This window comes from Athene noctua, chromosome Z, assembly GCF_965140245.1.
Source record: "Athene noctua chromosome Z, bAthNoc1.hap1.1, whole genome shotgun sequence".
In the NCBI taxonomy this organism is placed as follows: Eukaryota; Metazoa; Chordata; class Aves; order Strigiformes; family Strigidae; genus Athene; species Athene noctua.
This window is the reverse complement of record NC_134077.1, coordinates 6,361,387-6,379,264: the sequence shown is the minus strand read 5'-3', so window position 1 is coordinate 6,379,264 and position 17,878 is coordinate 6,361,387. Positions and strand designations below refer to the sequence as shown.

The window sequence follows — 17,878 nt, the reverse complement described above, 5'->3', positions numbered from 1 at the left end:
CCTCTTTTCCAATTATGTCTAATGACTTTTTTTCCTGAGTGCAACAAATTCATTTGTTGCAATTCTATAGTAGTTTTTGCCTTCTTTAGAGTTGACACATCTCATTTTTCTTTTTCTAATATTTTTAATGGTTATAAAATTACAAGTGGCATGAAGAGTTTACGGTTTGTTGTTGTTGTTTTTTTTTGTTTGTTTTTTTTTTTCATTAAAATACTACAATTAACCAGGAGCTAATATCAAGGAAATGTGGAATACTGTAGAAATAACAAAGAAATACTACCATTAGTTGTTCTACTTAACAATGAAGCAATTTAATAGAGGTTAAACCTGAGTTTGAAATATTTGAAAATTTCAAAGATAACAAAAATTTTGTTGGAACCTTTTTTTTTTTTTCTTTCCAAAACAATCTTTGTAAATGCTAATATTTGTAGTGCCTCCCACTTACCAGGCCCAGATTCTGCCATACTTTTCTTGGTGAAAATAAATATTACACATGGGTAGTCCCTATAAATGCAAGGACTTTTTAATATAAGTAAAACTAATAAGCCACTCTTGAATAAACATTCAGTTCTGTTGATTCCTACCTTGATGTCAGGCACATTTTTTACTACATTCATGTATATTAATAATTATTGTAGTTCCCAAAAGATGCTCAACGGCAAGAAAGTAAGTCTTCCGACAACCATTTTTGATATTATAGAGTCACAGAATTACTGAGGTTGTCAGGGACGTCCGGAGGTCATCCGCTCCAAACCCTTGCTCAAGCAGGGCCATCTAGAGCAGACTGCCCAAGACTGTGTCTGTACACACGTTCTGAGTATCTCCATGCTCACCATGGTGTTCACCAGGTGTCTGGCAAGATGTGCATAGATGATACCCAATACAACAGGAATCCAGGGCTGTTCAAAGCATTAAATTGCTGGGGTATATACCCAGTAAATATCTTACAAATTTGTGCACAACTCAGGGGAAAAATATTTGAAATGTTTTAATGGGACACAATTTTTGGCCACAGTCTTTTTGGGTTACCCGTTTTAGAAATAGAAATTAGGTCAACCAGAATTCATCCTGGATCTCTCTTCCAGATCAGACTGTCCCTTTGTAATCCAACCATATAGTCATGTAATGGTCAGCATCTAAGGTGGATTTCAATGTATTGCAGATACATGTGAATATTTATCATTACTTAAGTTTATAATGCAGGTGAACCAATGGAGTTAGCAGAGTACGTCATCCCAGAGCACAACTCCCGCATATTCAGTAACTAGTTGATTTTTCTAGAGAAGGCCAACTAAGATTTTAATAGTGGCAAACAGTACTAAAATAGCAAGACTTTAGAAATCACACTTCAGACTGGAGCTCTTACAGTATTTTAGAATTTTGAAAGACTGCTCTCTATCTTGTAGCACTTTTTGGTTGGTATTCTGTGATTGCATAGACATTAATAGTTATAGAGCATGAAGCCATGAATCTGTTGTTGAAAGAGATTTTGTACAAAGCATTCCAAGAAGAGATAACTATGGTATGACCATGACACAATTTGTCATCACAAAATTAACCTAAGGTTTACAAATCTGGCTTTTATCTAAGTGCTATTTAGGAACAGTTTCTCACTGTACTGTCAAATAGGCAGAGAGTTTAAAAGGTATGAAGAAGAGAATAATCTCTACTCACCTATAGTTGGATCATGATAGTCAGGGAACCGATGGCTTATGAACTGCATTGTCATTGCTGGAGAGGAGAAAGATGTGGGGAATTAAAAAGAATGATATTACTGTCTTTAAATGACAACAGTGAAAAGAACAAACAGAGAATTCACACATCCAAGTTTCAGCTTAGAAAGTGAGTCAAAAGTCTGTTCTATGTCCACAGCTACAAGAATACATTAACATTACAGTGGCAACTAAAAACTGATAAAAGGAAAAAGTATGATTTTAAACTTATTTTTTTTAATTTATTCTTTTTTTTTTTTTTTTTTTAACAGCATTTTGTCACTGTATTAAATTGTTACATCTTTTTAAAACTTGGTAAATACTGTTAACCTGATATTCTATACAGTAGAAAATTGCCATGAAGAAAACATTATTTGTAAGGCTGATTCATAAAAGTTTCCACAGTATTACAAAATACCACTAGCTGCAGTACCTGATTTGATTTTTGGTGTATTTTAGGAATACCTAACTCATTAAAACTGATACAGCAGACAAATGTTTCTGTTAACCACTTATAGGTTGGTTTCTTTGGAACAGGCTGTTTTACAGTTGAATATTACCTGCCTGCAGAAATTTTAGTAAAGTTACTCTTCAGGAAAATGACTTTTCATCATTTAAGCATGTGGTACCGTGGATGCGAAACTGCAATTTATTTAGAAAGCCGAAAGTATTCATACCCTGTCCACCCATAAGTTTCCAACATGACATCTAAAGTACATGGATTTTGAATATTTCATGGACTTTTCCATCGACCATGGAAGTGGGCCTAAGTATTCTGTGGTCATAGTAATGCCATCAGTTGCCAGAACACATGGGAAGTTATGTTTTCTTTTTCTTTGTTGTTTTTCCTTAGGAGTTTGAATCTCAGCTTATTTAAAAAGTAAAGGTATCTACCTATCACTGAGAGTTATGAAGAAAAGACCTTCAAAAGTGAAATAGGTGAATTTCAATTGAAGAGAAAGGAATTTTTTTTTTTTTTTTTAAAAAAAAGGACCTTACACTTTTTTTTTTTTTTTTAATTCCTTGATTTTTAAGCCAATGTCACTGTTTTATTTTTTCATGTTTTTTTAATGCCTGCATTAGAATTCCTCCATAGATTCTATGTGGATATTTTTTAAAAAAAAGGTACCCCACCTGAATGATAAATATCAGTTACAATACATTAAATCAAATACCAGATTCTGCCTTATGTCTTGAACATCTCAGTTACCTTCAGCAACAGAGGTTATGAACAAGAAATGTGACATTAAAAAAAAATTTCTGCATATAAATACACCCATTTTTTAAACAATATTGTTTTAGTTTAGTGTTTGTCCTCCTTATATTTTCAAGAATCAGGGGGTTAAGTAGATAGTTTTACAAAATGATACAGACAAGGAGTATTAAACATTTATTACCATGTTAATAAATTATTGCATCTTTAGTGTAGACAAATATAAATGTTAAGAAGCACCATTATAAATTCATAGTAACTCAAAGAGGGTAACCATAAAAAAAGCTCATTCAGTCTATACATATTATAGGGAAATAAATCTACATTCAGTGACACTCATATCTTCTACATTATCTGTTGTCAGATGTATTACTTTTAAGTGCCATTTATGTTTGGACACTTTCATTTCCAGGACACCTGTTTTTTTAATCACAGTAGATTTTTAGGCACCTCCATCTGATAACTGTTAGTGGTCGATGAAGAATAAATGGATGCTTAATGTAATCTACCTAGTTTGCTCTGAGAAGACGCAGCTACCAGAGATGTTGTTCATATGGTTTATGCCTACATATTTTGAGCTTCCTGAGGGCCTGTACCACAAATGAATTCAATTTGATACACTACATGCTGCTTTTTCTTGCCAAGATGTTGGGTTTTGGGGGGTTTTTTGTGTGTTTTTTTTTGGTTGTGTTTGGGGGTTTTTTTGGTTTTGTGTTTGGTTGGTTGGTTGGTTGGTTGGGTTTTTTTAAGCAAACTACTCTGTATCTGATCTCATTCTGTTTCCTTTTGGAGATATGCCTGCATCACAAAATCTGTTGTTACAGCTGAAATGGAAATGCTCAGAGGACACCCAGAACTCGTGGTAAACATTTTCCCTCTCTCCTGAGACAGCCCCAAATCAATACATCATTCACATCCTCATCAAATCCACAGGATCTAAGAGAAGTGAAATAATTTGGAAGCTACATACTAACTTGCTACTGCAATGTGAAAAAAGTCAGCCACTGAGACCTGCAAAATTTATATTTCTCACACCACTTCCTCAGTGTGTATACGCATGATCAGAACTTTCACAGAAACCTAGGCTGCACACAATGTTTTAGAGGCAGACCAGGAGAGGAACTTATCTCTTGCAATGTCAAGTGTAACAATAGTGACTTGTATGTGCCTGATCCTAGTCTCAGTCCAGAGCTCTACATGAGCTATGGTTATGTATTAAATGAATCTGCAGAGGTCCAAAATTTGAGAAAAGTCTCCTGAGAAGCACTCCACTTAATGAAATGAAAACATCTTACAGTCAGTTGGCTAAGGAAATGTGAATAAAAGCTTTGTTTTACATGTATTTTGTCCCACAACTGCTTCCATGACAGCCCTTTGTCAAGGGCTCCTCCTAATCACCAAGGTGAGGAACCTCTCTGGCCTCTTTAGTGCTTGTCACCTCTTGCATGGGGATTAGCACCCTCTCCCTGAAACAGGTTACATGGTTTTGTTTTCTCAGACAGAAGGAACTGAGGTGCACTGATCTTTTTGATCAATGAATTAACAACATAAAACAAAGAAACTGGTGGGAATTCCAACCCACCTTCCTCCATGTGTTCTTTAAGATAAGGATTTGCATTTTATGTCTAACCCTATTGAATATTAACACAGTAAGCATTTTCAGAGCAAGCATATTTTTTCCTCTAAAGGAAAGGAAAAACTAGTCTTTGGCATTGAACATCAAACCCCTTACTCAATGAGGATGGAGGGCAAGGAAGTCTCAAAACATCAGGTTTGATGTACAACAACAGTTGTGCCCAGATTTACCAGATATTCCACAGTCTTGGTTGCTGGACATGCAGACATTTGTTCTGAATGATGGTCAGAAGTTGGTGGGATGCTTCCCAAAGCAAAAGAAGGCTCAATCACCACTGGCATGAAACCACACAACTCAGATGGATCTTTGGGAATTAGATGTGCTTATAACTAACTCTGTCTGGGCTCCCCAGCAGGCCAGCTGCCTCAGCTGGTGTACGCTGGCTTATCGCTAATACTAACATCAGCTCCAAAGTAATTTCCAGAGCAAATTCATTTGGAAAACTAATACAAAAATGGTATGGGTATTTCATGCTGCTTTATTAAAATATTCTCCTTGGTCCCTCCTTTTTTCCTTATCCATTATCCTTTTTCCATATAAATTAACACTCATATTTAACAAATCCAAGCTATCATCAGATATTGTTATGATCATTTTCCTTTGGAAATCCAAATAATACTATTCCAAACTTTTACAGATATATATATATATATATATAAATGAGGGAGTTTTAAATAATTTATGCCACACATAAAGCACTGTATTAAAATATGGCTTTAAAGCAGGATATTAAAACAGAATAAATGGATAAGACCAATATCTGAATAAATACATACACATATAAAAGCAGAGTCAGTTAAAAAATGGTAAAACCTTTTAATCCATAGCAGATATTACGAAACATTTGATTTTCAAGTTGCCTGAAAATTTTTAATGAATATTTTATAATACTGTAAAGATCACTCCATTTAAATGGGACATGTACATCACGTGGAGACTACAATAAGTGAAAGGATCACTGGTTCAGACAAATAGTGTTTTCTTTATACCCTTCTGTAGCTAAGCAAGTACAGTTTGCTTCAGATGAATAAATGCAAGCCTGATATGCATGAGTAAGCATGTAACTTTAAAGTTCTCTTGTGCTTTTAAAATAAAAAATGTGTTCAGATCCTGCATTTAATTTCTAGTTGTTTCCAATTATGCTTACCAATGTTCATTAACTATCTAGAAAAGCATGCATAATACCTATGCCTTTTCTATGAAAAACTTAGTCCTGTCTGATATTTTCAAGATAATTCCTACTCCCTTCGTAATAATATTTTGTTTACTTCCCAGTAGGAAATGCCATGCTTAGAAAAAGGCTAAGGTTACATTAGTTATTCTAAAAGATCCTTTTCATCACTGCAGCAGTATTAAATTTCCTGTAAAGAAGGTTATCAACTTCTTAACATATATGTGTTTGTGTGGACCCACAGGATAATAGAAAAAAATGCTTCAATACGCATGCAGTTGTGAGAGCTGGTAAGGTAGAATCCCAGTGCCCTTCTATTTTGTTCTAAATTGATTTATGCTGCCAACTTGGAAAGTAGTCCTATAGCTGTTTTCAAGGCTGTAGAGTACATTGCTAACTTACACAATATTCCTTATGGTAATAGTAACCCTCATGTGAATATCTTATCCTGAGCTTCCAACCCAAGAACTTCCACATATTCATATCCACCTGGCTCTTTAACTTGTGTTTTTATAAATCTGAGGTTTTGAAGATACCATCATAGAAGTTGGACTTAATATAATGTGGTAAAGATGGTGGCTTTATAGATTTGTTCACAAAGTTAATGAGAAAATAAGAAGGCATATAGATATTATTAGCATAGAGAAGTCAGTAAAGAAGCTACTGTGTCTAAAAATGGAACAGTAAATCATATTAACAAAGTATGCACCATAGGAAGAATCTTTATCACAGAAAATAAAAATCAATAAAAATAGTAAAAGTTTAAGAGATATCCTGATCTCTATCAATTTGTAAAATTAAAGAACTTTCTAAAAACATGACCGGGGCATGTTGAAAGTACCTGGTTTTATTATTTTGATAAGGTGTTTGTATATAACTAAATGTGTAAAAATGTTACACAATCTCAGCAACTAGATTTTATTGTTACTATTATATCTCAAAATTACTGGACAGTTTCAACAGTCCTGGTCTTTCCGATGGTTTCAAACTCACAAGACCCTAGGTATCATCTTCTAAAACACATGAGCTTTTCAAATGTTCATACCTGAAAACTGAAATGTTGACTTCTGTTTCATCAGCTTGGGAAAATGACAAACATCCTTATAACTAACTCCTTCGGAGCTCATTCCTGAATTTTTAGATTGACTTGTCAAGTAGAAAGTCATTTGCAATCATTCTTCTGCCCACTGAATCTTATCAAATACACTTTGTAATAATAGTGTGCAAACATATACATGATGAACAGCAAGAGGTGAAGAGAGTAGTTTTTGCCAAAATCTTATCTGCTCTCTGAAGTGCATTAACAATCACAGCAACTCTGAATGCCTGGAGACAACAATAATGCAAAAATATATTAGGAAAACAAAACAAAACAAAACAAAAACCCAAAACAAAACAAAACAAAAAATTAGAAAAACTCAATATAGTCTGAGGAAGTTTTTGTGTGTGTGCATTTTCTGTAAGTTTAATAAATCAAGGTAAAAGACAGCCAAGTGGGGGGGGGGGGGGGGGGGGGGGGGGGGGGAAACAAAAAAAAACCCAAGCACTATTAAAGCTAAAGGGAGATTTTGGTATGAAACAGATGGGAGATGTTAGCTATGGACAAATCTAGGTTACAAATTACAAAATATTTCTAGCCATCAGATAAGAGTTTTTCTGAAACAGAATGCAAACATGGATGGAAGATGCAAGAAACGTCTTTGAATTTATCTTTGATTTTAAGGTGCTTCCTAAGTTAAAGGATTGCCTTGCATCAGTGACACAGAAGGTTCTTTTGGAGAATTTTCCCTTGTATTCTCAATTACAAGTGGGGAGAACGTAAATTTAATGTATGATAAAATTAATTTTATATATGATATTTTAATGTATATAGCATCCATAATCAGGTCTTCAGCTAATATCAGTGATGGAAATTAATGTTTACTTTCCTAAAATACTACATGCTTTTGAGCACAAAGTTTTTTATAAAAAGTCTCTTGCTCTCCAGGGAGAAGTTTCCACATGGAAAACATAACTTTGTAATAATCCAGGATAATTTAAATGACCCTATATTCATCATATACTGGGACAGGGAAAGGGGGGTGGGGGGAGCTGCAGGAAAGGAGAGAGAGCTTCATATACAATTCATATGGTCAAAGCCAGCCCAATCTGCAGCCTTTGCTGTTTCAAACTTTTAAAATATGTTGCACTTCTGAGGTTGCACAGTTATCTTTTTTTTCCCTACACCTTATTAAGAAATCTTACTAGATAGCAGACATGTCTATCAGATGACAGCGTTCCAGGTCACAGAGGACTATGTGATTCGAGCACAAAGTGTATTTCCTCTATTTTATTTGTATTTGTTTTATCTATGCATGCTGCATGTAGATCACAGTACATTTTAGAATAAATAACTGACAGCAGAAGTCACCTGCAGCAAAACAAAAGGAATCAGGATGATGAAGTAATGTTGTTACATTCAAGTGCTTCACATCAGTGTGAAATAAAATCACCACACAACAGCTACAATATCAAAGGTGAGAAAGGTTGCTTTATGTCAGTGGAGAAAATTTCATCCAAACCAGCAGTTTTCCATGATGACATGTAGCTAACTTGATTAGATGGAGATAAAAACCCTTATCTGGAAGAGCACGGGAATGACCTGCCTCACCCTGAAATCAGTAGGATTACTCATTTTACCACTGTTGAGGTATGTGTTGCATTAGATCTGAGCGAGCACTGAACATCCATAGTGGCTGAAGGTTTTGTCCACCAGAAACTATATGACGAGTGTCTTAAGGAGTATCTATTTGAGACAGAAAAATTAATAAAAGTGATGTTTAATGCAGGGTATTACTTTAAGAGTACAGGAAAGATAAATAGAGAACAATTATCTTTTTTTCTCTCACCTCACAAGGCAATATTTTCTAGCAAGGAAATATTTTTGCACATTGATTATAGTTAACTGCATGATTGTCCCGTGACATGGTAAATGGCAAAAGCCTATTGCTGACTTAAAAAAATTGGACCTTTTTAAAACTGGCTCAAATAAACTCAGAGATCTCATACCACGATAATACACTCTTATCTTCATACTTCTGGAAGATGTGAAGATTTTTGAGAAGTTTTAATACATTTTATTTCGCTCATATATTCTTTTCAAAACAACCACTACAGGCTAGATTCACTGATAGGCTACCAGCTTAAAGGCACCTTTGCTCTGACCGAGTACAGCCATTTTTACATTGTTATACCCTGTAAAAAATAGGATAAGAGCTCTACTCATCATTTCAGAAAGGAACGCTGCAAAGTCTGTGAGCTGCAATTATTAATTTTTTAGGTATAATGATGTATTATTTATTGAGTGTTGGCTGTGAAATGAAGGCAAAGCTAAGTTTTATTTCTCTGCGTTAAATTCCTCCTGGTGTACTAGAAAAATACAGAAGCTTGATGTACAGCAATCTATTGCATATGCTAGGCTGCTGATACAGCATCACTTTTTGCACTGCTTTTTTGCTACAGTGGGGTTTTGTTCAGCTACTGGATTTGAAGTCCACGGCAAAGAGTAATAAGCATCAGAAGGGCTAGTCTTAAAAGCCAGAAGTCTTTTAAATTAAATCTGTCTTTTTAGAATGAAAATCAAGCACATAAAATCCCAGAACACGTAAATTTGAAACAGAGAATAGTTAAGTTACTAGGACAGCCAGAACAGACACAGGGAATTCCTCCTCTTCTGTTGAATTATTACAGATCGATCCCTGTGTTGACGTGGTCTTCATTAAAGGCTGAGTGGCTGAAAGCACCACACAGGCTGCAGTGGTCCCCTGGAAGAATATTTCCACAACCTCTGAGGCCTGTCCGTCTTTTATTTGCTCCTGTCAGTTCTGACTCTCACTACCTTGCATCCCATTTCCCCTCTGGAACTCCATACTTTCCTTCCAGGAAGGTCATGGTCTTTCTCTCCCTCCAGAGTGTCCCAGCTAGATCACTCATTTCCTTGGTAAAAAAGTGTAACACACAAAACTACTAGGGAAACATGGTAAAATATGTCTCAAAAGATAAATAAAACCAAACAAAAAGTTAACATTTTAAGTGATTGAAATAGGAGAGCTTGTTTTGTTTTTCGGACTGCAGAAGTGAGAGCCTCGTTCATATAGTTTTGTACCCTCTATCAATGTAAGGTAAGAGAAGACTATAATCAAAATATGTTTAAGCAGAGTTGGTGGTGGCAGAGAAGGCAGAAAACCACTTTCTTTGGAAAATATTCACAGTGTGATAAAAGAAAAAATCTCCCCTTGCATCAGAAAGAAAAAAAGGACTTGATGCAGAAACCTACACATCATGGCAATATGTGCCCCCAGGGTAAAAGCAAACAAGAAGCAGAAGAAAAGCCTCCCTCCCTCAGACAGAAAAGATAGAAAAAATATTTGCTTTCTTTTGGGACCCACCTTGAATGAATAAATAAAAATCACTGCTCTCAGAGTATTACTCAAGCTGTTCTTTCTCACAAACATTAGATGTAAAGACTTGACTTCTTACTATTTCTCTTCAAAGTGGGATCGGTGGGACAAAGAAATATACTAGGTAGTGGTTACCGTTTCCCAGCAGGGACTGAAGGACAAAAGAGAAATTGCACAAAAATTCATCCTGGACTTGAGAAACTTTCAGGAAACCTTCATCAAAAATGCTCTCACTGCAGAAAAGTTCCACGTGTTCTGAATCAGCACATTCTAGTGAAAAATGGTTGTACTAAAAACTTCTGACTAACATAAATATCTATGCCCAGACTCAAGTTAGCACTGCAATATAGGAACACAGAATGCACTACATTGTGAAACTCAGGTTAAAAATTTGTTCAGTATTTAGGAAACAGGGAAGCAGATGAGAGTTGTAGGTTTTCCCCATATAATAGACATCATCATAATGTGATACAAATTAACGATAATGACAAGTTAGATTGCTACCACTTATTCACCATTTCCTCTGTAGTATATCCCTGACTCCTACTAGAAAGTTCTCCCACAAAAATACTGAACATCCCCTACCCTGCTTGGCTTATGTGACTTGACAAGATGCATTAATAAACAGAAATTACTTCTGGTAAATGCTGCTATTAGCTCATTTTCCCACTGTGTTTCTTCCATCAAGTTAAAATTGGTGAGAAAACTTAATGTGTCTTTTACTGTACTTCAGCTAGAAAATCCAATGGTAACTTAAGCCTTCCATTAGCGAGCAATCCAGAATGTAATGACATAAAAAGGTTTTAAACCAGACTCCAGTATAATGTGATTTTAAAAACAGAATAAATTAAATAAAGTTAGAAAGACTCGGTTTTCACATATTATTTCAGAGAATAATAGGGATGACCTTGAACCATGACAAATAGACACATTTCTATTAAAGTCAATGGATAAATCTCACAATTTTATAAAAAAAGTAAGACAAACAAGAGAAAAATATAGAATAGTTCTTTATACAAGAGGCCTGTGGCTTGCAGATATCAGTCTCAAGTACGATTATTTCACTGGAAAAGCCTTTCACGAAAGGATAAAGTCATTTCATTCCATGGAAAGAAACCTCTCAGCAGCCACCTTTATTTCTCTCCCCTTTTTTTAACTGCTGACATGTTTCCACGTAATGATAACTTGAGGTGCTCTGACTTGGTTTACTGCTGTTTCAGGTAGTGGTAAATTGACATTGTTTGCAGGTTTCCCAACATAAACTAGTGGTTAGCTCCTGCGATACCCTCCATGTGAAATTATACCCCATATGTCAAGCAGTGATGAATTGGCAGTGACAGCAGCTGTATTTTCTTGCAAGTGGGAGAATAGTTGCTGTTCTGTAATGTACCAACTTTTCTGTACTTCAAATATATGGTCTGGAAAATTGGTGACACATCAAAGAGGAAGATACAACTCTCCCACTTAACCCCTCAGAGAAGTCTTGTTCAGGGTTAAAGCACAGCCTGTTTTTTTTGTTTTGTTTTGGTTTGGTTTGGGTTTTTTTGTTTTGTTTTGTTTTGTTTTGTTTTTTCCCTACCAATCCTAGAGTTTCTCAATATATCAGTTGCAGTGGAGGATAACATTCAGGTTTCCAGATATTATTGGCACCCAATTGCCTTAAACTTAATAGGGTTTAGGTGCTTATCTGTGCTTACTGATCTGAACACCAACCTTCTGCGTCTCTCTCCAAAAACCAGATCTGTTTTTTAAAGGTGTTGATGATTAAAGTGGAGAACTTGATTCCTGCTGCTGAATTAACTTTCATTGAAACAAAAATACTTCATGGAAAGAAAAATTATTTGGATGAAATTCAAGAGAGGAAACTAAACCTAATAATGGTTTGGACTGATGGTATCAAAATTATTGAAAGTACAGAAGTGATTTAATACTTTTATTGTTAAATATTTTATAACATATTACTTATATTTACACTTATACTATAAATATATTATTTATATATAATTTTTCATCACTTTCATGATCTTTTTCAAAATGTCTACATATTAGGGTAATTCTTTAATATTAGGATAATTAATATGCTGGCTTTCTCTTTCAATGTAAAATGTAAACAAAATCTAAAAGATATTATTTTGATCAGAACTTCTCTCATCTATTCTTTTAACATCTGACACAAATTTTCCAGTGATAACAATGGTTTTCAAATCATATTTAAAGGCAGACCAAGAAAGAAGGAATCATTTCTGAAGATAGACCTAAAACCAGAAAACTGACACCAGAACACTACTAAAATCCCAATAAAATCTGAATTCATCAAAGATATTTGATTATTTCCAGAATGCTGTCCTCAACAATTTGTTTCCTACTCATATATATAAATCTATATTTATCTTATTGGAGTTATTTATCTCAGTAGAGGTAAATATCACATTTTGCATTATATTAATTGAAAAGTGTTCTTCACTACCAACATGACTTTAAACTGAACATATTTTCCTTGTCAGATCTCAGAGATGTTTTTCTGTCAGCTAATTAGGCAACACTTCACACTGAAGTCTGACACATTATCATTTATACCAACATGTCTTCTTAATGTCTTTTCTCCTGTATTAGGAACATTTTCATAAGATTAGGGAAGGGTGAGGCTCATCAGTTGGTGAGGCTCCTCAGTTCTTTTCTCCCCTCCACACACACACATATACAAATCAAAAATCCTGATAATTATGAACTGTTACCATCAAACAGTTGAGGAAGCCTGGAATTCTGGAAGTCTTCTGGATGGGCAAGAAGTAGTTCTGTTTTCCTACCAGCACCACTTAGAACATGGTTATGCAGGGGAAATGAAAATCACAAAGGTAACGATATTGAAAATGAATGGTTGAAATAAGACTCAAGTTCTGAGGCAATGCTTTCTCATTGCAAATCAATTCCTAGATTTATCACTCATTCAATATTCTTACAGTGTTAAAATACCCATTTCGGTTGCAATATTATAAATGCATGCAAAAGAAAAGCTGTCAGTTTGCACTAACAGACCTAAAGGGCTGCAGGCTTTGTGTGCTGACTTTAGGTGGCTCCCAGCCTTTCCACTCCCTGTGTGAGACGCCAGACTCTTCCTGGAGACAGCTGATGTGTGTTTCACAGAGGATTCTTGACAGTGCTCAGAGGCAAGACATGTGAGAGACCCTAAACATTTAGCTGTTAGGATCTGACCTCTGCAAATTTTAGACACCCTGGAACAGAAATCCTACAGTTCTAAATATCAGCTTTAACATTTTAAGGACATGGAAGGAATACAGTAACCAACCACCTGAAGGTTTCAGATGCCTAAGTTGATGGGGAAGAAAAGAGTTTCTAGATCTATAAACTAGCGTGTAATTTGAACACAAAACAATGGGAAACAATGAGCTATCTTAGAGGACAGTACTGGCCCTAGGTTTTCTGTTATCTTTACTTTACAAAGTCCTAATAATCACTGTAAAACTACTGAAGGTTTACTTGATCATGTGAATCTGGGGAAAGGTGTTTCTAGCTTTTGGCTCTGCTATCAGCTCTTTATCCTTTGATTATCATCAACAGCTTTTTTCCACATCTGGAAAAAAAAAAAAAAAATCAAGGCAAGAGCAATACGGACAGAGAACTCTCAGATTTACAGGACTACTCCATAAGATCTGTCTGTGAATGTGTTCCTTATCAGTTTATCTAAAATGAAGTTAGTGAAACTATGAAGATTTTAAAAACAGAGTTAACCAGTCCCTTCGACATGAAGTTATCTGGATGAAAGGAGACAGGAGATATTAGATCCAGCACCTTACACAACACCTTACACAAGTTACTGATACATTGGAGATGAAGAGACAACAGAGTACAATAAAGTAAAATAACTGCATATCCTCTCATTCTCTTCCCCTTTTCACATTACAAACCCAACTGGAAGTTTACATCTGCCAAAAGCACATTAATTTTGCTTGACACGTGTACATGCTACATTATGATGATATACTGACAGCAGCACAGTTGCCAGACGTGTTTGGGGGTGAAAGGTAGCACTTCAGGCAATAAAAGAGGTGATTTATTATAGCATTAGTGTGATTCTGAAAAGGTCAGAAAGCTACCAAACACATACAAAAGTTCTAGAGGGCTGACTGTACTTTCACACTGAAAATCTACATTAGCCTATTCAGGTTTGAACCCTCAGTGTGAGTAAGGAATGTTAAAGCTATCAATACCAGCAACAGGGAAAGAGTTTACAATTTTTTTTTCCTACAGCTGGAAGGGGATCACTCATGAACCAGGAATAAGCTTCAGAATACTTAGGCCCCTAGAGTAGACTGAGTCTTGGTCTTTCATCCTTCTGCGGTAAACTTACTTTCATGTATTTCACAATGAACTTTCTGCCCTTGGTGCACCTGTCATTTATTCTGGTGTGAACCTAGCTGTCCCAGGGGTTTATGATGCTATGTATCACCTTAGCCTGATGAGTGACAAAAGCCATATTTGGTGACCCTAAACCATTCCATGCAAAAACAACAGCAGGTAAAATAAAACAAACCCCCAAAACTCCCCCACCTCAGACAAGCAAACAAACACCAGATTTATACGAGTCTCAGAAACTTCCCTTATATTAGACTCTAAATTATTCTCAGGATTTCTGAAGTGTCTGGATATTGGGAATATAATATTTTGGGATGGGACTGATGTGTAAAAATAGCTATTTTAACTGTAAAACAAAAAAAAAAAAAAAAAAAAAGCTTAGATTAAAATTATCTTCTTACTTGTAAAAGAACGTAAAAGACATAGACACGCTTAACCATTTCTGGATTTTCCTAATTAATCTAGGAAGTTGTTCCATAATCAGATCTCCTTAACAAAAATAATTTTGCCTGAGAGTTAGGAGCTGAACTTCATCTGCTCCATCATAGGACTGAGATTTATGCTTTCCCAAACACTGCCGAAATGACAACACTGAAATTTTATCTTGGTGGTGCACTGGCATAATAACCCAGTTCTCTGAAGATAAAGATTTGGGAGTTGATTGGGAAACAGTAGAGGAACATTTTCAGGACCCTCATAAGATTAAGACTACCTAAGACACAAAACAGCACACAGGTGATAACTGGGAATGTTTACTCATGATAAAAATGATTTGGGAGGACTTTTAGGGGCTCAGTGAAGAAGATGGTATTGAAGCATTCCATATCCCAACAGTGTGATGACACTGTGCTATGCTGATTCAGAAATGAGACAGCTCAGTTAACAGAAAAGAGGAGAATCAGGTCTTTTTTGAAGGTACTTGAAGTGATATAGATGTGACAGAATGACTCATTTGTCATCGGTGTTTTAGTCAGCAAAGTCTTTGGCTCAATGGCAAGTATTTATAACCGGAAAATAAAAGGAGGCAATCAAAACAAAGTAAGCAAAAAAGATCTGGATGTTAAGTCTGTTATATAACACCCAGCTATGGGGTTTTTACATCCCTAACCCTAAACACCATTTTAATGCTAGTATTTGTCCAAGTCTAATCCACTGTACAATATGCTTTGTGCATTTCTGTCTGCTCCTGAATCAGAGGATGTAAGTTTGCTGCAACACTCACCTAAGTACAGAGTGATAAATCTCTGTCCATTTTCTCATGAAAATAATTATTTCATCTATACTATTTCCTTCAATACAGGTTTTAGTTCAGTTTTGGATGGCATGCGTGACAGGGCTTGAAATCTTTTCCTTTGAGCGATCCTTCCATAGAGCTTTTGAAGGACATGACCCAAGATCCACAGAAATCAATGGGACCTTTTCCTCTGATATTAATAGGTGTTTCATTAACTTTTTTACTTCCACAAGGCTCTTTCCACAATTTTCTTGAGTAGGAGTAATTAAATATCTTTCAAAATAAATTATCATGGGTGAAATTGTAACACCTCTGAAATGAGTGGCAAACCATTCTTTGTCATTACTGGAGTTGAAATTTCTCTGATATCAACATATAACTATGGTTATTTGCCTATACATTGTATAAGTAAGTATATTCACTACTTGCAATTTTGCTTTGGTGCAAATATATTTTCACAATTCAAAATTCTGATGATTCTCTAAATGGAAAAAAAAAAAAAAAATAGAAGAAATACCTACAAAGCACAACTTTGTTTTCATAGTTTTTAGTTAAAAAAAAAAAAAATCAACTTATGATATTCATTATTATTTTTAACTGAGAAATGTCTTTGCTTTCAAAGAAAATTTTATGAACCCTCAGGTCGAGAACACAGCTGTGTTTTTGAAAGGATTCAAAATTTGGATGAACTGTGGCGGGACAGTACAAAGCCTCAATATAAAGACATATTTTGTTATAGGATTTTTAATCCTTTTTGAATATAGTCATCCACCTTCATCTCAAACATGTTCATAAGAATCTTCTCTGTAGGTTCAGTCCAAAGGTGTCTACTGCGGCACCTTATCTCCAGCAGTAGGTAGGCAGAAAAGCACAAGAAACTCAGCAGGTCTAAAGTGATGTGATCTTTCTGAGTATATAGTATTCTACTGCTAGTATTCAGTGATTTATACATTTCCTTAGCTAGCAATCACATCTAGCCCAATGTGTTGCACTCAAATTTAACTTCTGAATTGCATATGGGAGTTTATTTGGCCCAACTGTCTATACTTCATGAAGATAATAGTTATAAATTAAGCAATGATAAATACGTTCAGCTACGACCAAAAAAAAAAGAAAAGTTACAATTTTATAGGATCTTCAAATCTCTGTATAGGTGAAAAGCATGCAAATATAGAGTATATATGTCATGTTAAAATTATTTGCTGTCAGCTACGAATTGACTGATTTCACTTAATGACCAAACTAAAACAAGAGCATTGAGGAAGCCTTGGTTCTCAGCTAAGTTTTTTTTCACTCAGTAGATCACTTTTTTAATCAGAAGTTTTCTAACAGTGAGGGAATGTTTTTTAATAGAAATAAAAGCTAATATTTGCTGGGGGAGGGGGAAAAATGCCTACAAAATTACTTCACCTTCCAGTTTCTCATCAGAGTGATCTAATCTGTTAGATGCTTCTTCATATAAGAGCTGAGGAGACTACCTGTTTTATGACTCTAGGTTTATCACTTCCACAACGTAAGCTGTATTTTTCTCAAGTGTAAAATGAACACAGTGATACGTTTCTTCTTTGCAATCTGAGTTTTGTGTTGTAGTATAGAAAGAGCTATATGTATACAGAAAAAGTGATATTGTATTTTTTCTTTCATACAGCTGGTCTGCATCTGTGTTTATGGAAATTATGATGGATGAAATCCTGACTTCAGCAAAGCCAGTGGGTGTGCATACAAATTTATCTTATTTTCTGTGTGAGAGTCTTCCCTTTTCAAAAGCATTTGGCAACAGATTTCTCTTTACTCTGATACAACATTTGAACACTAAGTTCATTTAAGGTATTAGTACTTCTAAAGTTGACAAAGATGTCTGGAAAACAGACAGAAAAATTCAGTAAAGAAGAAATAATGCAAAAATAGGACATAGTAGAAATGAATTAAACAAATTTCTAGTTACCATGTTTATATGTACATCAAAATGTATATAATTTAAAATGCATGTTCATTGATACCTTTAATATATGCTTTTGAAGTCAAAACTGGAGAACTTTTATTTTAAAGGCAATGAGGCTATTTTTATGTTTAAAGATAAAATTATGCTCATGTAAATT

General features: G+C 35.1%; 1 protein-coding gene across 3 annotated transcripts in view; it reads right to left on the bottom strand.

The window, feature by feature from the left end:
* Window positions 1-17,878, bottom strand: part of RIT2 (Ras like without CAAX 2) — a 175,637-nt gene that overhangs the window by 118,751 nt on the left and 39,008 nt on the right. For all 3 annotated transcript variants that reach the window (XM_074932026.1, XM_074932027.1, XM_074932028.1), the window contains exon 2: window positions 1,675-1,731. In XM_074932026.1, coding sequence (XP_074788127.1) covers window positions 1,675-1,731 — 57 coding nt within the window. The remainder of the gene's footprint in view (window positions 1-1,674; window positions 1,732-17,878) is intronic.